The 23,798-nt window shown below is 55.4% G+C and overlaps 1 protein-coding gene across 1 annotated transcript in view; it reads right to left on the bottom strand.

Moving 5' to 3' along the window:
* The window catches only part of LOC144942913 (tetratricopeptide repeat protein 12-like), a 195,689-nt gene that overhangs the window by 26,689 nt on the left and 145,202 nt on the right, over positions 1-23,798 (bottom strand). The window contains 3 exon segments of the mRNA XM_078869931.1: positions 11,227-11,329; positions 14,061-14,162; positions 16,216-16,284. Coding sequence (XP_078726057.1) covers positions 11,227-11,329; positions 14,061-14,162; positions 16,216-16,284 — 274 coding nt within the window.

Below are 23,798 nucleotides of genomic sequence, written 5' to 3'. Positions count from 1 at the left end.
CTCACACATCCTGGAACGATCTGGAAACGGTTCCATCAGTGAGCTTCTCCGGCAGGCAAGGCTGCATTGCCTGGGTCATGTAGCCCACATGCCCAGTCACTGCAGGCGTGTGTGTGCACGCGCGCGCGTGTGTGTGAGTGTTTGAGCGTGTGTGTGAGTGTGAGTGTTTGAGCGTGTGAGTGTTTGAGCGTGTGTGTGAGTGTTTGAGCGTGTGTGTGAGTGTGAGTGTTTGAGCGTGAGTGTTTGAACGTGTGTGTGAGTGTTTGAGCGTGTGTGTGAGTGTGAGTGTTTGAGCGTGTGAGTGTTTGAACGTGTGTGTGAGTGTTTGAGCGTGTGTGTGAGTGTGAGTGTTTGAGCGTGTGAGTGTTTGAGCGTGTGTGTGAGTGTAGTGTAGCGGCTAGCGCGCTGCGCTACAAACCCGGCTACCCGAGTTCGATTCCTGTTCACGGCCACCATCAAATAAGAACCTGATGAGTGATGTGTAAACATCGCCACTTGGAAGACAAAGGCGATCGGGCGTGGTGCTGGCCACCCACCCCCTCGTGTACTGTGCCCGTCTTCATAGGGGCTTGCTAACAGCACTTGCCGCAAAAGTCTGTTAAGGCTATACGGGGGATCTTTGTGTGTGTGAGGTTCTGTGGGTGCGGTCATGCGCTTGCGCTGGGCGCAGTGGCACACAGGTTTCCGTGCAGCCCAGAGAAATCAATCTCAAGTCTTATCTGCAGCGCACAGCGCGCTCACTCGCAGATCACTCACGCACAGCATACTTACACACAGCATACTCACACACAGCATACTCACAAACAGCATACTCACACAGGAAACTCAAACAGCACACTCACAAACAGCGAAATCACACACAGCGCACTCACACACAGAGCACTTACACACAGCACACTTAAACAGCACACTCACAAACAGCACACTCACAAACAAGAACAACAACAACAACTGCTATTCGCCACAAAGTGGTGGTGACCTCACCACGGCGCTTGTGCCAGGCTATGTGCACGTTAAGGCCACGTGAAGTGTCGAAAGCCCGCTGGCAGGAAGTCACGGGACAGACTCAGGTGCCATGGGTTGCCTGACTAAGATGACTGGCTGATGATGTACCAGCTGTACCCCATACTGTGCCAACTTGCTGTGCTTTAGCCACTCGGCGCTACACTCGTTGTTGTGAGCGTTGCTCCGTTGTTGCGACTGCCTCCAATTGTCCAGTAGCGTCCTTCACGAGCCTCCTCCACAGTGGCCGATCTTGATACCGCTAGTACCGGTCATCGGCAAGTCCACTCAGCTCCACGTCCCCCTGTACCACATTACTCCATCTCTTCTCTAGCCCGGGCCGCGCCCGTTTAGTCCCCTCTATCCGGCCGAACAAAAGCTGTTTAGGCATGCGGTGGCTGGACATGCGGGCTACATGACCCAGCTTCTCACACAATCTAGCCTGGTTAAACCCAAGATGAACCTCAGGCAGGCCAGCCTAAATGTTTCTCACCGGCGAAGGTGTTCTATTAGGGGGGTCCACGTTTCACAAGCTTAGAGAAGGGAGGGCATGACCGTGGCTGAGAAGAACTGACGCTTGGTGTGGAGCAAAAGACCAGGTAGCTTCCACACAGCAGCGTTACGTAGCTGATGCAAATATAATGCCGCTCAGCTGATTCGGTGTGAGACCTCTGCTGTCAAACCGGAGCCAGTCATGAGCACACTGCCCAGTTGGGAGTTGTGGTGGTGGAGTGTTTGATGGCACAAAATACCCAGGCAGGTGCTTAGTTTTGGTGGGGCTGATCACTCAGGCCCAGGTTCAGCAGCAGCCCCTCCAACTCCTCTGAGTGAGCAGCAATCATCAGATCATCGGCATGACAAATAAGGAGCCATCACTTGACCGCACCCAGGCATCGATCAGCCTCCCATTGTATCTGTACCAAATTTAAATTCCGCTGGTACAGCCATCAAAGGCTTCACGAACTACGTGGTCGAAATAGATGTTAAATAATTTGTAAGCCAGAGGACATTCCTGTTGCACCCCAAAGTGAATAGGAAATGGCTCCGACTCCGGACCACGTAGTTTTCCCCGGGCCTGTCCACTATCATGAAGGTCCTTAATGATTGTGCGCAGAGAGTCATGGATTCCGAAAGCACGAAGAACAACCAAAAGTCAAGGCCTACTGATGGTATCATAGGCCTTGTCCAGGTCAATGAAGCAGAGGTCCTGTCAGAATTCCCTATATGTCTGCTGTAGCAGACTGACAAAAAATATGGCATATGTGCAGAACTGCCCTGGCCTGAAAACACATTGGGGTTCTGCAAGCATCTCCTCAGCATGCCTAGCAAGGCGATGTTGAATAATCCTTGCCAGGACCTTTCCCGGCACACTGAGGAGGGAGATGCCCCTGGAGTTGTTACAGTCTGTGCGGTCCCCCTTCTTAAAGAGGGGGACCATCAGGGCCTCCTTCCAATCCTGCGGAACCCGTCCAGTGGTCCAGACTGTGATTATGATGTCATATAGGACAGTCTGTGCACAAACGCCACCCTCCCTCAGCATTACGCTTGGAAGATCATCTCTGCCCGGCGTTTTTCCTGATCTATAACTCCGGATCACCTTCTGTACTTCCTCAACAGATGGCACCTCAGGGGGTGACTACTTCTTCCAATATTTGAGGCATAGCAGCCTTAGCAGGGTCACCCCCAATTTTATCCATGATGTTTTACAAGCTGAGGGATTTCCCCTCCCCCAAGTCCTCACCCAAATGCTCAGCAAATCTGCAAACCTGTTCTTGGGGGTTGGAGATTGGATCACCTTTCTTTCCGCTAATGATGGTGATTAGTGTGGCAATGTACTTTTATAATGGAGTTAAAGAGTGATTTGTAATCGCGGGCTACTGAGGCAGACTCCATCTCCTCAGCATCCCGCAACCAACACCCATCCTTGCAGCGCCGCACAGCTCTCTGAACCTCTGAGCGAAGCCTACTCATTCTCTGACGTGGGATGCTGTAGACGGTGGGTGTGGGCCTGTCACTTTTTCTCAGCCAGCCGGAACACCACTTCTGTCAGCCAGGGTCTCTGGGGAAGTTTGACCCGTGTATCCAAAGCAGCCATTGTAGCTGCATAAGCAACAGTCTTAAACCTCGCCCATTTTCCCTCGGCATCAAGAGGAGAGGGGCACAATGCCAACCCCAGCTGTAAGCGATGATAAAATTATCACTTGCAACTTTCATCAGCTAGCTGAGACCAGGCCACTGTGGGTTTGAATGGGGTCCTGGGTGTACACCCACCACCTGAGTGGAAGAATGGCAGGCGCATCTTACATATGACAAGCCGATGGTCAGTGGGTAGATCAGCTCCACGGCAGGTCCTGGTATCAAGGACATGGGCCTGCATCTGCTTTTCCATCACTATGTAGTCCAGTAGATGTTCTTGCTTGGACCCGGCATGCATCCATGATGTTGTGTGGATGCGCCCATGTCAGAACAGCGTGTTGGTAATTACAAGCCCATGGGCTGCACAAAAGTCTAGCAGCCTCCTACCGTTGTTATTGAGCTTATCTGGCCCATGCCTTCCAATCACTCCAGACCAGGTGCTAGCATCATGACCAACTCGAGCATTCAAGTCACCCAACAGGATGACTCTATCCTGAAGGGCCACTTTAGTTAGCACCTGTGAAAGGAGGACATAGAAGGCATCTGCCTCATCGGCCTTGCCTGCATCCCTCCACTGATGTTCATTTTCGGTGGGGGCATAAGTAACCACGACCACCACTCCTCGCCTCTGGTTGATGGGAAGGTGAGCCCAAAATAGCCTAGGGCTTACAGCTTCCCACACCTCGCCACCATGCTCCCACATTGCCCTGTTGTTTTGCAGTCTCCTGCCCCGAGTAGAGGACTGTCCACCCCTCATGGTGGCAGGAGCCAAAGCAGTCCACCGGATCTCCTGAATACCACAGAGGTCCAGGCAGTACCGGTCCAGCACCACACAAGAATGGCCGCCGCTCCTCCGCAGTGAGTGTTCGAACATTCCACGTGGCCACCCGCAGTAGCTTGTCGTTGTTTCTGGAGGAACCCCGAGGGTAAGGATTCAGTCTCCTGGCTCTACCAAATGGGGTTTGGCCAGGAGACACCATAGATGCCTGTCCCCCCGGCGCCTCGGCACAAGCTTAGCTCGATGTTTTTTCCCGTGGTTTTATAGTAATTAATTGAAGGTGGAGGGGTTACCAGCCCCCCCGCACCCGTCCTGAGACCCCTTTGGCCGCTGTGATTGGCTACAAACGCCATGAGGGGAATGGCCAATTGAAATTGGTCCTCCCCCATGGCACTGCTCACTACAGCGTTACTGTCTGGTACCACAAACAGCGCACTCACACACAGCGCGCTCACACACAGCGCGCTCACAAACGGCCGCATGTAGCAACCATTACACACGCGCTCCGGCACCCGCAACCGCACCACGCGAGTGCGTGTGGGCGCAGGGCAGGCCGACACCCGCCTCTCGCCTAACGCCGGCCGACAGCCTCCTCCACGCCCATCGCTCGCTCTGCTCCCCAAGCGATTCCGCTTCGCCTCGCGGGCCCCCAACCCCCACTCGGGTCCCGCGCCACGTCGAGACCCCCGCAGCCTGGTGCACGCCCTCACCCTCACCCTACCCCCCAACACTACCCCCCAACCCTACCCCCCAACACTATCCCCCAACACTATACAACAACACTACCCCTAACCCTACTCCCACCCCCCAACCCTACCCCTTACCTTACCCACAACCCTCCTAATGTTACCCCCCAACCGTACCCACAATAACCTAACTGCAACCCTACCTCCACCACAACCGTGCCCCTAACCACAACCCTACCCCGAATCCTATTCCAAACCCCAACCTTAACGCTACCCCAAACCATAACCCTACCCTAACGCTAACAATGACGCTAGCCATGACGCTACCCTTAGCCACAACTCTTCTTCTTTAGGGATCCCTTGTAGTCGAGTATGATTTCCCTCCAGGTGTCACGTGTCTGTGTTGTGAGGTGGACCTGGCTGACCATGGGACCAGATGTGGCTGAACAGGCCAATCCGTGACCTGCAGATCTTGGCACAGTGGGGGCACCAGGATGGTCCACCCTGGAGCTCACACTCGTTGTTGTCTCTGTCTCTGGTGTGTGTGTTGCTTTGCGTCGTGCTCATTTCCTGGCTATCAACTCTCTTCGCTCGGCCTCAAAATGCTGAGTTCCATTGTTTATTTTGGCCCTCCATGATGGTCTATCAAGAGCATATATTTCCCAGTTGTTTGGATTTGTGTGGCTTCACTTGAGGTGCATTTTAAGGTTGTCAAGGAAACGCTTCCTTTGACCTCCGGGGGCACGCGATCCATCGCTGAGCTGGGAATAGAAGATTTGCTTAGGAAGCCTCGAGTCATTCATCCTCACGAGGTGACTTGCCCCTCTGAGTTGCTACGTCATCATGATGGTGGCCTCTATGCTGGATGATTTGGATCGTTCCAGGGTACTGATATTAGTTCGTCGTTCTTCCCAGGTGATGTTTAGTATTTCCTGAGACAGCGTCGATTAAACATTTAGATAGATTTTACGTGCTTACGCTTGGTGGTCCAGGTTTCTGCACCACATAAGAGGGTTGGAATGATCACAGCATTATACACAGACACTTTTGTCTTGGTGGTGGTAATGTCGTGGTCTTCGAAGAGACCCTGTTCTTGAGTTTTCCAAAGGCAGCACGAGCTCGGGCGATCCGATGTTGGATTTCATAATCAATGAAGACATTGCGAGAGGGATGGCTGCCTAAGTATGGGAAACTGGGAACGTTTTCTCGTATCGCTGTGAGCTTACCCCGACCCCTCAGCACAAGCCTCACCCCGTCCCTGCCTCGAGCCCTCACCTCTCATCACGACCCCCACTGCGCCGATGCTCATCTCCTGTTTACAGTCCTGAGATCATGGTGGGAATTCCACAATGCTATGGCGAGGATGAGTCTATACGAGTAAAAAGGTTGTTTACTTCCCCACAACGTGGTTATATAAATTGTATCGACTCCGAGGGGATGATGAGGCGAGTCAACCCCCAAACCAGGGTGTGAACTCACAAACTCTGATTACGAAGAGCTCCCTCTACGACTGAGCTCTTCCCCTAACCCGAGCCTCCTCTTATCTCTGAATTTAATCCGTCACCTTCTCTCACCTCAACCCTAACCCTGCCCTAAGCCTGTCTCTAGGCAGGGTTAGGGGATGACATGCGGGGTTGAATGGACGAGTTAAGGCTAGACGTATGGTTAAGAATTGGGGAGAGATAGGGATTCATATCAGGGGTAAGGGTAGGGGTAGGCTTAGAGTTGAGAATAGCAGTAACGGTTAGGGTTCAGGTTAGGGGTAGGGTTAAGGTTAGGGGTAGGGATAGAGTTTGGGGTGGTATCGCTACAGAAATGACTCCCATGGGGGGGGTCAGGGGTCGGTAAATAGGAAGTGTCGCTGACAAAATGGAATTTAAAGCCATCTGTCACAGTGCGGTGCGCCTGCATGCACGTGTGTGTTTGTGCGTGTGCGTGAATCCGCGTGGCTCCGAGCACGCGTGCGTGTGTGTGAATGAGTGTGACAGCATTTCCTTGTGTTTGCCAGTGGTTAGCGCGCTGCGCTATGAACCCGGCGACCCAAGTTCGATTCCTGCTCAAGGCCAAAAGCAGTGACGATTATTTTAACTGATCATGGGCCTCCCCTAGGTCGACTCAGCCTCAAATGAGTACCTCGTGCTGTGTGTAGTAAACATCGCCACGAGGAAGACAAAGGCCACCCACCCACTCGTGTATCATTCTGGCCTTCATAGGTGCTCGCTAACAGCACTTGCTCCAACAGTATGTTAAGGCTATACGAGGGATCTCTGTCTTTGTGTGAGTTTGTGTGACGGCATTTGCTTGAAGTTGCCATAATTAACATTATGGGCGTGCGAGCGAGTGAGTGAGTGTGTGAGCACACGGTTAAGCGTGCGAGCGAGTGAGTGAGCGAGCGAGTGAGCGAGCGAGTGTGTGAGCACACGGTTAAGCGTGCGAGCGAGTGAGCGAGCGAGTGTGTGAGCACACGGTTAAGCGAGTGAGCGAGTGAGTGTGTGAGCACACGGTTAAGCGTGCGAGCGAGCGAGTGAGTGAGCGAGTGAGTGTGTGAGCACACGATTAAGCGTGCGAGCGAGTGAGTGAGTGTGTGAGCACACGGTTAAGCGAGCGAGCGCGCGAGCGAGTGAGCACACGGTTAAGCGTGCGAGTGAGTGTGTGAGCACACGGTTAAGCGAGCGAGCGAGCGAGTGAGTGTGTGAGCACACGGTTAAGCGAGTGAGCGAGCTAGTGAGTGAGCGAGCGAGTGTGTGAGCACACGGTTAAGCGAGTGAGCGAGTGGGCGAGCGTTTGTGAGCGAGCGCTTCGCGAAGCGTGCGAACCACCGCGGCTCTGTGCGGAGACGACCGTGCGAGCGAGTGCGCCAGCGAGGGAGAGAGTGTTCAGGTGAGCAAGTGAGTGTGCGAGTGAGTGTGCAAGTGAGCGAGTGAGCGAGTGAGTGTGTGAGCACACGGTTAAGTGTGCAAGTGAGTGTGTGAGCAAGTGAGCGAGTGAGTGTGTGAGCACACGATTGAGTGTGCGAGTGAGTGAGTGAGTGCGCAAGTGAGCGAGTGAGCGAGTGAGTACACGGTTGAGTGTGCGAGTGAGTGAGTATGCAAGTGAGCAAGTGAGCGAGTGAATGTGTGAGCACACGATTGAGTGTGCGAGTGAGTGAGTGTGCGAGTGAGCGAGTGAGCGTGTGACCACATAGTTAAGTGTGCGAGTGAGTGAGTGTGCGAGTGAGCGAGTGAGCGTGTGAGCACACGATTGAGTGTGCGAGTGAGTGTGTGAGTGAGCGAGTGAGCGTGTGAGCACACGATTGAGTGTGCGAGTGAGTGAGTATGCAAGTGAGCAAGTGAGCGAGTGAATGTGTGAGCACACGATTGAGTGTGCGAGTGAGTGAGTGTGCGAGTGAGCGAGTGAGCGTGTGACCACATAGTTAAGTGTGCGAGTGAGTGAGTGTGCGAGTGAGCGAGTGAGCGTGTGAGCACACGATTGAGTGTGCGAGTGAGTGTGTGAGTGAGCGAGTGAGCGTGTGAGCACACGATTGAGTGTGCGAGTGAGTGAGTGTGCGAGTGAGCGAGTGAGCGTGTGAGCACACGGTTAAGTGTGCGAGTGAGTGAGTGAGCAAGTGAGTGTGTGAGCAAGTGGGCGAGTGAGTGTGTGAGCACACGATTGAGTGTGTGAGTGTCCGAGTGAGGGAGTGTTTGAGATCGAACGGGCAAGTACACGCCGCTTATGCGTGTACGCGTGCGTGCGGTGACACACGCGTGTGCGGAGCTCGACGGCAGAGACATGAAATGTCTTCGACAAAAAAAAGAAGCCGAGAGCCAGAATTGAAACCATTACTCATCGGCGACACCGAATTGTGGTCTCTGCTCGGAGCCTCTTGGCGAGCGTGGTCAGCGATACCGCCCCACCCCCAACCCCCACCACCACCACAGATGGGAGCACACACACTCTTCACTAGAGATGAGAGTACACTTCACTAGAGATGAGAGTACACACACTTCACTAGAGATGAAAGTACACTTCACTAGAGATGAGAGTACACACTCTTCACTAAAGATGAGAGTACACACACTTCACTAGAGATGAGAGTACACACTCTTCACTAGAGATGAGAGTACACACACTTCACTAGAGATGAGAGTACACACACTTCACTAGAGATGAGAGTACACACACTTCACTAGAGATGAGAGTACACACACTTCACTAGAGATGAGAGTACACACACTTCACTAAAGATGAGAGTACACACACTTCACTAGAGATGAGAGTACACTTCACTAGAGATGAGAGTACACACACTTCACTAGAGATGAGAGTACACACACTTCACTAGAGATGAGAGTACACTTCACTAGAGATGAGAGTACACTTCACTAGAGATGAGAGTACACACACTTCACTAGAGATGAGAGTACACACACTTCACTAGAGATGAGAATACACTTCACTAGAGATGAGAGTACACACACTTCACTAGAGATGAGAGTGCACACACTTCACTAGAGATGACAGTACACACACTTCACTAGAGATGAGAGTACACACACTTCACTAGAGATGAGAATACACTTCACTAGAGATGAGAGTACACACTCTTCACTAGAGATGAGAGTACACTTCACTAGAGATGAGAGTACACACACTTCACTAGAGATGAAAGTACACTTCACTAGAGATGAGAGTACACACTCTTCACTAAAGATGAGAGTACACACACTTCACTAGAGATGAGAGTACACACTCTTCACTAGAGATGAGAGTACACACACTTCACTAGAGATGAGAGTACACACACTTCACTAGAGATGAGAGTACACACACTTCACTAGAGATGAGAGTACACACACTTCACTAGAGATGAGAGTACACACACTTCACTAAAGATGAGAGTACACACACTTCACTAGAGATGAGAGTACACTTCACTAGAGATGAGAGTACACACACTTCACTAGAGATGAGAGTACACACACTTCACTAGAGATGAGAGTACACTTCACTAGAGATGAGAGTACACTTCACTAGAGATGAGAGTACACACACTTCACTAGAGATGAGAGTACACACACTTCACTAGAGATGAGAATACACTTCACTAGAGATGAGAGTACACACACTTCACTAGAGATGAGAGTGCACACACTTCACTAGAGATGACAGTACACACACTTCACTAGAGATGAGAGTACACACACTTCACTAGAGATGAGAATACACTTCACTAGAGATGAGAGTACACACACTTCACTAGAGATGAGAGTACACTTCACTAGAGATGAGAGTACACACACTTCACTAGAGTTGAGAGTACACACACTTCACTAGAGATGTACACAAACTCTTCACCAGAGATGGGAGAACTCAGCCAGCTGATCGGCGCAAGGGGATGCGTTGCGTGGCAATACACGGAGCGGCGTTATCATTTAATGACATGAGCTATTAAATTAAGGACGTCAATAATGGAACCGCGAAGATTAAATATATTCTCGGTTAAGTAATATCGCCGGGGTTACGGATAGTCCTTTATGTTTTACATTAAAACGGATTGAATTATTCCTCCAAACAATCCTATCAGTTTTACGGGAAATGAAGGAGGTCTAATTCTTGGGAACCGTAATTGCATCAGGGGCCCTGCAGGATGCATCTGGGCTGTCATTTGCCTGCCATGCGGTGGACGAGCGTGTGCCCCGCGAGATGGAGGGATGCGTCAACATCCCTCTCTAGTCGCCCACGGTCGAACCAGGGACCAGCGCCAGTTCTCATCTCACAAGTGTCCCCAAACAACAACGACAGCCGCCATTCGCCATCAAGTGACACTGACATCACCATCGCGCATGTTACATGCTACGTGCACCTTGAGGCCATGTGCAATGTCGAAGGCTCGTTGGCCAGAGGCCACGGGACAGACCCAGGTGCTACGGATTGACTGACTGAGAAGACTGGCAAATGCACCACCTGTGCTCCCCACTGTACCGCCTGCTGCGTTTTAGACGCCCGGCGCTCCGCTCGTTGTTGTGAGCGTCGCGCCTCTGCCCTCTGTTGTTTTTGGAGGGCGACTGCCTCCAACTGCCCAGTAGCAGCGTCCTTCACGAGTCTCTTCCATAGAGGCTGATCTTGACAACGTTGGTACCGGTCATCGGCAAGTCCACTCAGCTCCACGTCCTCCTGTACCACATCACTCCATCTCTTCTCTAGCCTGTACCAAGACTGTTTAGCCCGCTTCATGCGGCCGGAGGAGCTCACAGATGGGACCTGTCCAGATCTCTCAAGGATCAGTGAGCTCTTCAGACAATCCAGTCTGGTTTAAATCAGGGTGGATCGTAGGCAGGGCATCTTGAATTATCAAACCGGCAGAGATGTTCCTTCTTTAGAGGGGCCCACGTTTTGCAAGCAACGTTAGGTAGCTGATGAAAAAATAAAGCATCGGCCTTCTCACGTACAGCATTGTGTGCGTGCGTGGGAGTGCACGTGTGCGTGCGTGGGAGTGCACGTGTGCGTGCGTGGGAGTGCACGTGTGTGTGCGTGGGAGTGCACGTGTGTGTGCGTGGGAGTGCACGTCTGTGTGCGTGGGAGTGCACGTCTGTGTGCGTGGGAGTGCACGTCTGTGTGCGTGCGCGCGCGCCGCCGCGTCCTCACCGGCCCGGCTCTGCGCGAGCTGCCCGCGCGCCGCGGCGCTCTTCTGCGTCACCGCCGCCAGCGGCCGAGCGGCGAGCACCGCGACGCGGCCGCCGTCCCGCGCCTGCGACCGCACCGCCGCAAAGACACGTGATGCTCACGCCTGCGACCGCACCGTCACAAAGACACGTGCTGCTCACGCCTGCGACCGCACCGCCGCAAAGACACGTGATGCTCACCGACGCGAGACGACCGACACGGAAACGACATCGTCCAGCAAACGTGGGACGTTGGGCCCGAGGTGCATGTTTACCGGGGACTCTTTAACGATTGCTACCGTGCGTTTGTGCTCGGAAGGATTTAATTAGCGGGGTTGATTCTGACTGGGATAATGATAATAATGAGGATAATGAGAATAATGAGAATTGACGACTTGTTTTGACGGAGCCGCCCTCCTTTACACGGACGGCGTCTCACGGCGCTTTACGCGCAATCAGCCACTCGCATCATGGCGCCTCGTCTCACCGCACAAGGGTGCCCCCGGTGGCAGCTGTCCCTGTGCGTTGCCTTACGGCGTCGCCTGATGTATGAGACGAACCCCCCGCCCCCCCCCCCTCCCCTTTTACCCAGCGTGCACTTGCGTGGTGGGGGCAGCACTGGAGCCCGACCACCAGCACTCCAGGCGAGGGGGAGGCGCGGGTCGATGCCGATCGCTGTGCAAAGCACTTGCCGCGCGAGCCTTTGGCGCGGCCACCGTGGGAGGCTTTCAGCCCGCGACAAACTTCGACCCGAAATGCACGCGGAGACGACAGCCGAGGGCGCGGCAATGGAAGTGAGCGGAAAGCGAACGAAATAAAGGGACGCAGATGCGACTAAGGACGCGAAAAGGGGCCGATGCGGTGAGAAGATGAAAATTTGTGGGAAAAATTGAAACGTGGTGCGCAGGCGGGATAGGAGCTGGCATAGGTCTCCCACGACCGCCATTATGGATGCAATTAATAAAGTATCGCATCGAGACTCCTTCACGCTCAGCCCTGCAGCCTCGCCCAGCCTCCTCCCTCTCTGCCGCGCGCTCTGCGCTGCCGGCTCCTCTGTGCCTCTTGCTTCTCATCTCCCGCTCTCTCCTCCGCCTCTCCCCCCCCCCCACATCGCGCGCCCACTACCGCTGCTGCTCACATTTTGGTTTCCTGCGCTTGCTCTGATTCTGTTCCACTGAGTTTTGTTCCTGCGGTTGAGGAGGTGGGTCGGTGACGAAGAGTGGGGTGGGGAAAAGGGGGCGGGCGGAGGAAGGAAAGAGGAGGGAGGAAAGAGGGAAGAATGAGGAGGAGGGAAAGAGAATGAGGAGAAGGAAAGAGGAGTGAAGGAATAAAGGAGGAAGGAAGGAGGAGGGAAGGCGGGGAAGGAAAGGCGAGGGATTGAAGGAGGTGCCGGGAAGGAGGAGGTACGTGCGAGGGTTAATGCTGCAAGAGATTCGTTAGCAGCAGCAGCAGGCTCTGGGCACGGAACGCGCCGGCGCTCTGGCAGATTTATGTGTAACAGCGTTTCATTATCTCGCTCCTCTCCAAAACTTTAATTTCACGTCAAATAAAATAATAATTAAACCACCCCGGGGCAAATCAGATCAAAAACATTACAAAGACGAAACTATAACTCAGAGAGCGGCTGCTTGACCCTGGCGCTCCGCCTCCCCACCGCGCTGGGACTTGTTGGGGGTTTGGCCAGGGAGGCCACGAGGCCGCAAGCCCCTTCACGGGTTCCTCCTCCTCCACCTCCTCCTCCACCTCCTCCTCCACCCCCTCCATCTCCTCCACCTCCTCCTCCACCGGCACACGGCAACGGTTCGTTGTTGCAACCCTCGCGGTTGGCAGCGCTGCGGCGGTTCAGTTTTCAGTTTAATTAATTAGGTATAGCCCGTGAGCCATTCGGCTCTTGAATCGGGTGCAACCGCAACAAACAAAAACATGAACAAGAAAACATCTGAAAGTGACTATGCGCAAACAGAAAAATCCAGGAAAAAACTGCAAAGTCTTCCAGAAAAAAAGCACCGTACACCAACGCTGTGCAAAAATCCCAGTGGGATGCAAGTCAAACAACAAAAACAACCACAAGACAACTTAGATTAAAGCCATTATTCTAACTCCGTACTACAACAAACAAACAAACATAGCCAAACCAAAAAACGTTTTCTAAATCACCTAAATGAAGCCATAAGGCGGTGGCGGACCCGCCAGGTCGAGAGCGCGATGACGATTGTATTGTCGGTCGCTCTCTGTATTCTACAGTCTCAATGAATCGAAACAAATGTGTTCGGTTCTGCCTGCTACCGTGAATGCCTCTGTCGACTCGAGCCTCCGCAACGACGCGGAGTCGTCGCTGCGTCGAGGCGTGCAGCGAGCGACGCAAGCGACCGTCCTCGGGAGCCGAGTGGACGGTCCCATCCCCGCGCCGTCGAGACAATGTGGCAGTCGTGGCAGTCGTGGCTATTAGTTGGGCTCGGGCGGTGCCGTCGTGGTTAAAGGAGGATGGATTATGTGTGGATCGAAGCTGTAGAGATTCAATAATTCGGCTGTTGGAAAACCTCCGGTAGTGAACACGAAGCGTCAACGCTGGCTCAGGGAAGAACATGAGGCTGGGTGTTCGTTTGGCCCTATTATCGCTAACGAGGCGAGGCAAGGAACAGAGGGTGAGTTGGCGAGGGCGGTTGGCACGGGCCCTGGCACAACGAATGAAATGGGACCCCCTGTCCACCCACTCGCTCCCCCCCCCCCTCCACCCGGCGCTTGTGCCCCTCGCTGGGCACGGGGCGAGCGGAGAGGCGATCACGGTGAGAGGCGCCGAGCGGAGCCGCCACTCACCTCGAGCGAGCCGAGCAGCGAGGAGACGACGCCCGCGGAGACGGCGTCGTTGACCGCGACCTCCGACCTGGGCAGGACTCGGCCGAGCAGGGCGAGGCTCATCTAGAGGCGTCGCGCACCTCCGATTAGCACGGTCGGTTACGTACGGTGTGAAGGAAGTTCAACATACGTACGTACGCTGCACACACGCGCGCCGTATCACGAGCACGCAAACGTGTAAAGCGAAGATAAAGACAAAGATCCCCCGTGTAGCCGACTACAAACTGTTGGGGAAAGTGCTGCAAGCGAGCACCTATGAAGACCCCGTGGCACACTAGGAGTGGGTGGCCAACACCACAACCGGCCACCTTTGTCTCCCCAGTGCCGATGCTTAACACATTGCACCAGGCACTCCTTTAAGTCTGTTAAGGCTATATTAGGATATTTGTATGAAGATATGTGTGTGTGTGTGTCGAGCGGCAATATCTTTTCATCGGTTGCGTAACGCTGTGTGGAAGCTACCTGGTCTGTCGCTCCGCACGAAGCTTCAGGTCTTCTCGGCCACAGTCATTCCCTCCCTTCTCTACGCTTGCGAAACGTGGACCCCCCGAATGGAGCATCTTCGCCGGTTGAAAACATTTAGGCTGGCCTGCCTACGATCCATCCTGGGTTTAACCAGGCTGGATTGTGTGAGGAGCTCACAAATCCTTGAAAGATCTGGGCAAAGTCCCATCGGTGAGCTCCTCCGGCAGGCAAGGCTGCGAGTCATGTAGCCCGCATGCCCAGCCACCGCATGCCTAAACAGCTTTTGTTCAGCCGGATAGAGGGGGCTAAACGGGCACGGCACGGCCTAGAGAAGAGATGGAGTGAAGTGGTACAGGAGGACGTGGAGCTGAGTGGACTTACCGATGACTGGTACTAGCGGTGTCAAGATCGGCCTCAGTGGAGGAGGCTCGTGAAGGACGCTAGTGGGCAGTTGGAGGTAGTCGCCCTCCAACAACAACGGAGGGCGGAGGAACGACGCTCACAACAACGAGCGGAGGACCGGGTGGCTAAAGCACAGCAAGTTGGCACAGTAGGGGGTACAGGTGGTGCATCAGCCAGTCATCTCGGTCATCTTTGTCAGTCGACCCATGGCACCTGGGTCTGCCCCGTGACCTCCTGCCAGCGGGCGTTCGACACTTCACGTGGCCTCAAGGTGCACATAGCCTGGCACAAGCGTCGTGGTGACATCACCACCACTTAGTGGCGAATGGCGGTTGTTGTAAGTGTGTGAGTGGTGGTGAAGTGGTTCGTGCACTGCGCTGCGAAATCGGCCACTTGAGCTTTGATTCCCGCCCACAGCCACCGTCGGTGACGACTCTCTGTGATTGATTCCGGAACTTGGTCGCATCAACCTTGAACGAGCACCTCGGGGTGCGGCGTGGAGTCAACGTCAGCGCCGGGGGAGACGAGGGCTGCAGAGTGTGGTGCTGGCCACCCACTCCCTCGTGTGGTGTCCACTGACAGCACTTGCCCCAACAGTCTGTTCATGTCTATACGGGGATCTTTGTCTTCGTGTCAGTGAGTAGCGTGAACGTGCGCGTTAGAAGCAGAATATTGATTCATACTGCAGTAGGAATCCGATGAGCTACGAAGATGCAGAACATTTCAAGAACGAGCGCGCGTGCATGGTGATGTCCAGCTGTACGTTAAGCTGCGCGTGTGCGCGTGTGTGGGCTTGTGACTATTTTTAAACCATTTTATATTTATTTCTGCCCGGCAAAGCCCCACTGAGCTATCAGCTGTTCTTCAGAGGCGACCTGGACACACGTGATAGCTCGTGGCAGTGGCTGATATCATCATCATCACACGTGGGGATTTATAGCAGCGGCCAAATCGTCTAAACACACGCTTGTTAATGTGTGGGGGAAGGGGGTGGTGGTGAATATCCGAAACCGTTGTGGACCTTCCCTAGGTCGACTCGGCATTAAATGAACACCTGGTGTGCTGTGTGGGGAGACAAAGGCGACCAGGAACATGGCTAACCACGCCACCCCACACTCGTGCGCCGTGCCGGCCTTCATCAGATGCTCGCCAGCAGTTCCTCTCAAGCTACGGGGGGAGGGGGAGGGGGATCTTTGTCTGTATTCGTCAGTGAGCGTGTGAGTGAGTGCGCGAGTAAAAACGTTCTCACCATCACCGTGCGGCCTGACGGGTCACCCAGGAGGGGCAGACACGTGCGCGTCACTCTCCCCGCAATGCCCTGCAGGCGACACGCACGGATATTCAGGTCGTCCGAGACTCGGTAGCGTCAGTGAATAAATGCCATTCGCCGTGCTTCGAGACTCACGCCGCGTCGCAGTCGTTGGTTTTGTTTTCATCGCGACGAGACGCGACGCGCCGAGTTGTCTAGGCAAACTCCGCGTGGGGAGCGCGCACGGCAAAAACAATCGGCGCCGAGACGCCCGTGCTCCCGTTTCTCATTTCCCGTGGCCGGGAGAGGTCATTTGAGGGCGGCAGCGTCAGAAGCCGCAACCCCCCCCGCTCCCCCACCACCTTCATCTCTGTCCCCAAACCCGCAGCCCTGGCCCCTGACTGCTCCTGGCTTCTCCCTTTAATTCAAAAACTCCCAGAGAAAATAAAACAAATGTGACCAATGTCTGGTGACATTTATTGTGGGTCAGACGCGGAGAGGAGATGGAGGTCCAAGGCAATCAGCCGCGCTGGGAGGTACCGGCGGCTCGCCCTCGCCGACCGCAAGGAGCACGGAGGCTGAGCGGGGGTCACGGGACGAGGAGGAATTGGGGGGGGGATGAGGACTCGGGGTCCGGGCGCGCCGAGTGGTGGACGACGCGAGGGGTACCCCCCCCCCCCCCCCGGGGATACCGAGAGCGTCGCCATGGAGACACGAGAGGAGCTACCGAGGACAAACGTCGAGTAGTGCTCTGTGGGGGAAGTCAACAACGCCAACGCATAGACTCGCCCTTCCAATAGGAACGTGGAATTTCCACCACCGGCTCTGCAGGGCTCTAAACCGGAGTTGAGCATCAATGCCTCAATGTGGCTCAATTGAGCAGAAGATCTCCTGTAGGTGCAGAGGTAAGGTTCGAGGTAGGGTTACAATACACTCATTCATCGGTTACAATACACTCACTCATTCATCAGTTACAATACACTTATTCATCAGCTATAATACACTTATTCATCAGTTACTGTGGCATTATTTCGGGTGACATCGCTGTGGGTGACATCGCTACGGGTGACATCGCTGTGGGTGACATCGCTGTTGGTGACATCGCTACGGGTGACATCGCTGTGGGTGACATCGCTGTGGGTGACATCGCTGTGGGTGACATCGCTACGGGTGCGCGACAACTTGTATCATGCGCCCCTGAGCCAGGTGACATTGCGCGAAGCTGTTGTTGTATTTCATTCAATTTGCCGCGCGCCGCTCGGCGCTGCCACGAAATACAAACAGCGACGGCGGTGGCGGCACGCGAAATGAAGCGCGACATTTACTGTGAACGCGGTGATTTTGTGGAGTGTTATGGGGCGTGAGTGTGATGGGGCGTGAGTGTGATGGGGCGTGAGTGTGGAGAGTGATGGGGCGTGAGTGTGATGGGGCGTGAGTGTGATGGGGCGTGAGTGTGGAGAGTGATGGGGCGTGAGTGTGATGGGGCGTGAGCGCTGCTGCCTGCGTGTGGAACCAAGCGGTTGTGATGACGTCACACAGGGCAGCCTGCACGTGACCGCCACTCTCAGCGAATCACGCGGGGGTCATCTCTGCCCGGCGCGTCACCTGCATGGCTCTTCGCTCTTGCTCAACGGATGGCACCTCAGTCAGCGAACTCACAGGGTGTGGGTACTTCCTCCGATATTTGAGGCATGGCAGCCCCCCAGCAGGGTCAACCCCACCTTGCCCTATGATGTTATCTCAGCTGATAGGTTTCCTTTCCCCCAATATATCTTACAGATATCATCAGGATACCTGCGAATCTGTTCTTGGGGTTCGACGATCGGATAAACACTCTTTGTGGAACGGTAATACTAACAGCTGCAAGTTTCTTTATTGATGCAACCGAAGAGTGAATTGTGATCGCGGATAGCTTTTGCAGTTCCTGTCTCTGCAGGCGCAGAGAATGTGCCCGCGACTTTCTCTCGACCAGATGTAATGCCTCCCGCGCCAGGCAGGGTCTCGCGGCACGTCTGGGCTGCGGACCCAAGTGATACGATTTAAATTTGGATTGCATTTATTTCAGCAGGAAGGTCCCAATGAGCTGTGAGGCTCCATGTCATGGGAGCCCAAATGCAGCCACGGCAGCTGCACGAGCCACAGTCACCAAATTCCCCAGGACATCGGAAAGGGAGGCGGTGGGAGGGGGACAATGTTTAAACCGCAGCTGCAAGCGCGATGATCAAATGAACACTGTGTAACACATCTTTATTTGTTCCTGGGTAGTAAGTGTTATTTCCTAATTGCTTATGTCTCACAAGTACAGACAATTGACATTATTCCCCACAAACTTTGCTTTTGTGACCAGGATAGTGATATTTAGAAATTTACCTATTTTCAATGTGAAAACGTGGTGTGCATTTGTGTCATTCCTTTACATAAAGTCCTGGTCACAAAAGCAAATTTTGTGGGGAATAATGCCAATTGTCTATACTTTTGAGGCATTAGCAATTAAAAAATAATACTTAGTACCCAGGAACAAAAATTGTGTTAAATCGTGTTATCACTCGTAAATGATCACCAGCTTGGTGAGGCCAGGTGAGTGTGGGTCTGAACATGGCCCCAAGTGAGCGGTCACCCTCACAGCGTCAGAGCGTGTGTCGTGTGTCGTGTGGCGTGTGTCGTGTGGCGTGTGTCGTGTGTCGTGTGGCGTGTGGCGTGTGTCGTGTGTCGTGTGTCGTGTGTCGTGTGCGTGTGTCGTGTGGCGTGTGTTGTGTGTCGTGTGTCGTGTGTGGTGTGTGTCGTGTGTCGGAGAGTGATCCCGTGCCAACGACCAGGCTGACAGATCAGCTCCACAGCGGGCCTCATTGTCAGGGACAAGGGCTCCCGTTCCAGCAGATGTTCTTTCACGGAGCCGCGTGCAGCTAAAGACGTTTGTGTGGATGTGCCAATGGCGGAGCAGCGTGCTGCTCGTTACAAGCCCTGGGGCTGCGCAGTATAAGCTGCTTGTGTAGCGTGCGCCTGGCTGGTGTGTGTGGGGGGGTGTGTGGGGGTGTGTGTGTGGGTGTGTGTGGGGGTGTGTGGGTGTGTGTGTGGGTGTGTGGGTGTGTGTGTGGGTGTGTGGGGGTGTGTGGGGGTGTGTGGGGGTGTGTGGGTGTGTGTGGGTGTGTGTGTGGGTGGGTGTGGGTGTGTGGGGGTGTGTGTGGGGGTGTGTGGGGGGGGGTGTGGGGGTGTGTGTGGGGGGGTGTGGGGGTGTGTGTGGGTGGGTGTGGGTGTGTGGGGGTGTGTGTGGGGGTGTGTGGGGGGGGGTGTGGGGGTGTGTGTGGGGGGGTGTGGGGGTGTGTGTGGGGGGGGTGTGGGGGGGGGGTGTGTGTGGGGGTGTGTGGGGGTGTGTGTGGGGGGGTGTGGGGGGGGGTGTGGGGGGGGGTGTGTGGGGGTGTGTGTGGGGGGGTGTGGGGGGGGGGTGTGTGGGGATGTGTGTGGGTGTGTGTGGGGGTGTGTGTGGGGGTGTGTGTGGGGGGGTGTGGGGGGGGTGTGTGTGGGGGTGTGTGTGGGGGTGTGTGGGGGGGTGTGTGGGGGGGGGTGTGTGGGGGTGTGTGGGGGTGTGTGTGGGGGGGTGTGGGGGGGGGTGTGTGGGGGTGTGTGTGGGGGTGTGTGGGTGTGTGTGGGGGTGTGTGTGGGGGTGTGTGTGGGGGTGTGTGGGGGGGGGTGTGGGGGGGGTGTGTGGGGGTGTGTGTGGGGGGGTGTGGGGGGGGTGTGTGGGGGTGTGTGGGTGTGTGTGGGGGTGTGTGGGGGGGGGTGTGGGGGGGGGGTGTGTGGGTGTGTAGGGGGTGTGTGTGGGTGTGTGTGGGGATGTGTGGGGGTGTGGGGGTGGGGGTCGATTCATTGTGGGGAACGGTAGTATAGTGGCGACTAGGGTTTGGTTCCCACTCACGGCCAACATCAGTGACGATTATCCGAACCGGTCCCGGGCCTCCCCTAGGTCGACTCAATCTCAAATGAGTTCCTGGTGCGGTGTGTAAGCATCGCCACTGGGGATACAAAGGCAGGTCGACGTGGTGCAGACTACATCAACATGTCATGTGCTACACTGGCTTTACTAGGTGCTCGCTTACAGTACGTGCCCTAACAGTGTGACAATTGATCTCCTCTGCCTGAACATTGTGGCCGGGGGAGGGGGGGGGAGACGAAGGGGAGGGGGAGAGGGGAGGGGCGCAGCCCTTCCCATCTCCGTATCGTGAAGCCCAACGCCAAGTGCGAATTCTTCAGTTCGAGCCTCCGCCGCCGCCATGAACAATGCAATCAGAGTCCGACATCGACAATGGCCTCGAGTGTCCCGTCATCCTCAAGTCGGCGGGTTCCTTTGGGAGCGGCGCGCGCGGCACGAGAGGGGAGGGAGGGAGGGAGGGAGGGGAGGGGGGAGGGGCCGCCGCCTGCGGGCAGCGCGCGATCTCAGGCGCGCGAGAGGCGCCCGGCTGATGCATCTCCGCTCATCAGTCGCGGACCAACTCCTCACGCAGTTGGACCGAGGGCGGGTGGGAGGAGGGGGGGGCGATATGGTGGGGGTGGTGGGGGGAGGCGATATAGTGGGGGTGGTGGGGGGAGGAGGGGGGGCGATATGGTGGGGGTGGTGGGGGAGGAGCGGAGGGCGATATGGTGGGGGTGGTGGGGGGAGGAGGGGGGGGCGATATGGTGGGGGTGGTGGGGGGAGGATTGGGGGGCGATATGGTGGGGGGGGGCGGGGCGGGTGGAGGAGGGGGGTGATACGGTCTTGATTTTGCGACAGCGACCGACCGAATGACAGACATTTAATTGAAGCTGGCGTGAGATAACAAATCGTGTTTCAACAACAGAAAAACCTACGGACTGCAATGTACAACTTTAAGCGAAAAACGAATCGCGCATCACGAGGGGGGGCAGGGCGGCACGGTGCTGCTTCAGGGCGAGAGGCGTGACGAGGAGTGTGGTGGAGACATCTCAACGCGCCGTTGCGGGAAGCCACGGCCGCGTTATAAGCGGCGCATCCCCGCAGCTCGCAGCTCGCGCGCGGCGCCGTCGGCGGTGAACCGCGCCGCGAGCGCCGCTCAGCTGGCACGACGGGCGATCGGGAACAGCCCAGAGCGCGAGTGACGACACGGATCTCATACCATGGACCACGTGGCAACGCCACCGCCCACTTCGATCATTCACCTCCGGGTCTCTCTGTACGAGTCGATGGGTCTCTCTGTACGAGTTTATGGGTCTCGATGTGAGTCGATGGGTCTCTCTGTATGAGTCGATGGGTCTCTATGTGAGGCTATGGGTCTCTCTGTACGAGTCGATGGGTCTCGATGTGAGTCTATGGGTCTCTCTGTATGAGTCGATGGGTCTCGATGTGAGTCGATGGGTCTCTCTGTATGAGTCGATGGGTCTCGATGTGAGTCTATGGGTCTCTCTGTACGAGTCTATGGGTCTCTATGTGAGGCTATGGGTCTCTCTGTACGAGTCGATGGGTCTCGATGTGAGTCTATGGGTCTCTCTGTATGAGTCGATGGGTCTCGATGTGAGTCGATGGGTCTCTCTGTATGAGTCGATGGGTCTCGATGTGAGGCTATGGGTCTCTCTGTGTGAGTCGATGCGGAACTCACTCAGCGGTGTGACGCACTTGGCGGCGCGGCACATGTGCTGAGGTGTGGCGCACGCGGCGGACCAAAAATGTGCGCACGTGCGCGGCGGTGGGTCGCACCAGGCGGTGCGGCGCACGTGCCGCGGTGTGGCGCAGGGCGTTGTGGCACGCGTACCTGTGGCGTGACGTGCGCGTCGCAGTATGGTGCATGCGGTGGTGTGACACACGTGTCGCGGAAATCTCGCGGGGTGGTGGTGCGTGCGCAGCGGTGTGGCACATGTGACGTGGATGAATGTGCATGTGGCGGTGTGGCTCGCGCGGTGGCGTGGCGCACGGGCCGCGTTGTCTAGCGGTGGTGATGTTACCGATGACTGTGACCTCGAACCATCTGGGGAGGAAGTGTGGAATAAGCGGGGGGGCCCTGCCAAGCAAAGAGGTGCCAAAGCTCGAAATGACACAGCGCGTCGGATGCTGTTGCGCGGCCGGTGCGTGGGGATTGTAGTGCCGGCGTGTGAGGCTATGGGTCTCTCTGTGTGAGTCGATGGGTCTCTCTGTATGAGTCGATGGGTCTCGATGTGAGTCTATGGGTCTCTCTGTATGAGTCGATGGGTCTCGATGTGAGGCTATGGGTCTCTTTGTGTGAGTCGATGGGTCTCAATGGGAGGCTATGGGTCTCTCTGTGTGAGTCGATGGGTCTCTCTGTGTGAGTCTATGTGAGTGTGTACCTCTAACCATGAACCACATAGTAACGCTACTGCCCGTTTCCATCACTCACCGGCACACGCCATACCAAGGAAAAACCAGGTCACCCTACCGCATCCACCCTTGACTAAATCACCATCCCACGACTTGCAGGAGGCGGTGGATGCCCCGTGGAGGAAGGGGCGGTTTTGCATTTGGCTCCTTTCGTGTGTGTTTAGCAACAGCAGCTGAAGCCTTCGAGTGCTCGCAATGACTGTGAAACAATAACCCAGACGGCGACGGTGACACGCGGGGCGAGCGGCCGGGCGAGTGATCGAGTGGAGCGCGCCGCGGTCTGCGAGCGGAGACCGCGGACCGCGTCTGTGTGGGAGAGGCAGCCGGGCGACTCCTGTACGCTGCCCCGTGGTTCACGATGCACGCCCTTGTCATGCGGAACGTGACCGTGTTGCGGTTGTTTTGTCCCTGGCGTGTTGTTGGTGCTGCTGTAGTAACCAGGTGGTCTGTGGTGGAGTGGAGTGGTAGCAGTGTAGCGATTAACGCGCTGCGCGACGAACCTGGTGACCAGGGTTCGATTCCCGCTCACAGTGACCATTGTTTGAATCGGTCCTGGGCCTCCCCGAGCTTCAAATGAGTACCTGGTGCGGTGTGTGAACATCGCCACTGGGGAGACAAAGGCGGCCGGGCTGGCCCACCCACCCCCTTGAGTGCTGGTTCTGGCCTTCATATGTGTTCGTTAGCAGCACTTGCCTCAAAAGTATGTTGAAGCTATACAGGGGATCTTTGGCTCTGTCAATTGTGTTACCTGACTCCCCATCGTAAAATGAGCGTTATTTCCCAATGGGTTTTTACCTGTTCCAAAATCTAAAATAAGTTTTATTTAGAAATGCATATGTAACATGGCTCGTGCCAACCCCCCCCCCGCCCCAACGCGCCGCGTACGTGAAGAGCCACTCGCTGAGCCCACTCAGACACGCACTGTGAACCGGATGTGGCAGTAGGGCGAATGACTACCAGTGTGGTGAAGTATGGTCAAATAACCCCCCCCCCCCCGCGTGACTGGCAGGGCGTGGGAAGACCTTCAACCATCCCGTGGATAGGCAGAGGCTGATTGCTCTCCCCGGTGTGTCGGCGTCTTAAGGCGTTGCAAGCTCTCGCTAAATCCGCATTGTGCCGTGGCGTGTGCTGAATGCACAATAAGCTCATACGTATGCACGCGTACATATGTATCGTAGTGCATATGGAATACATAACAGCCGAACACAAAGACAAAAATTCCCCATCTACCTTTTCACAGACT

Source organism: Lampetra fluviatilis, chromosome 29, assembly GCF_964198595.1.
Source record: "Lampetra fluviatilis chromosome 29, kcLamFluv1.1, whole genome shotgun sequence".
NCBI classification, from domain to species: domain Eukaryota; kingdom Metazoa; phylum Chordata; class Hyperoartia; order Petromyzontiformes; family Petromyzontidae; genus Lampetra; species Lampetra fluviatilis.
This window is presented reverse-complemented; position numbering and strand designations above follow the sequence as displayed.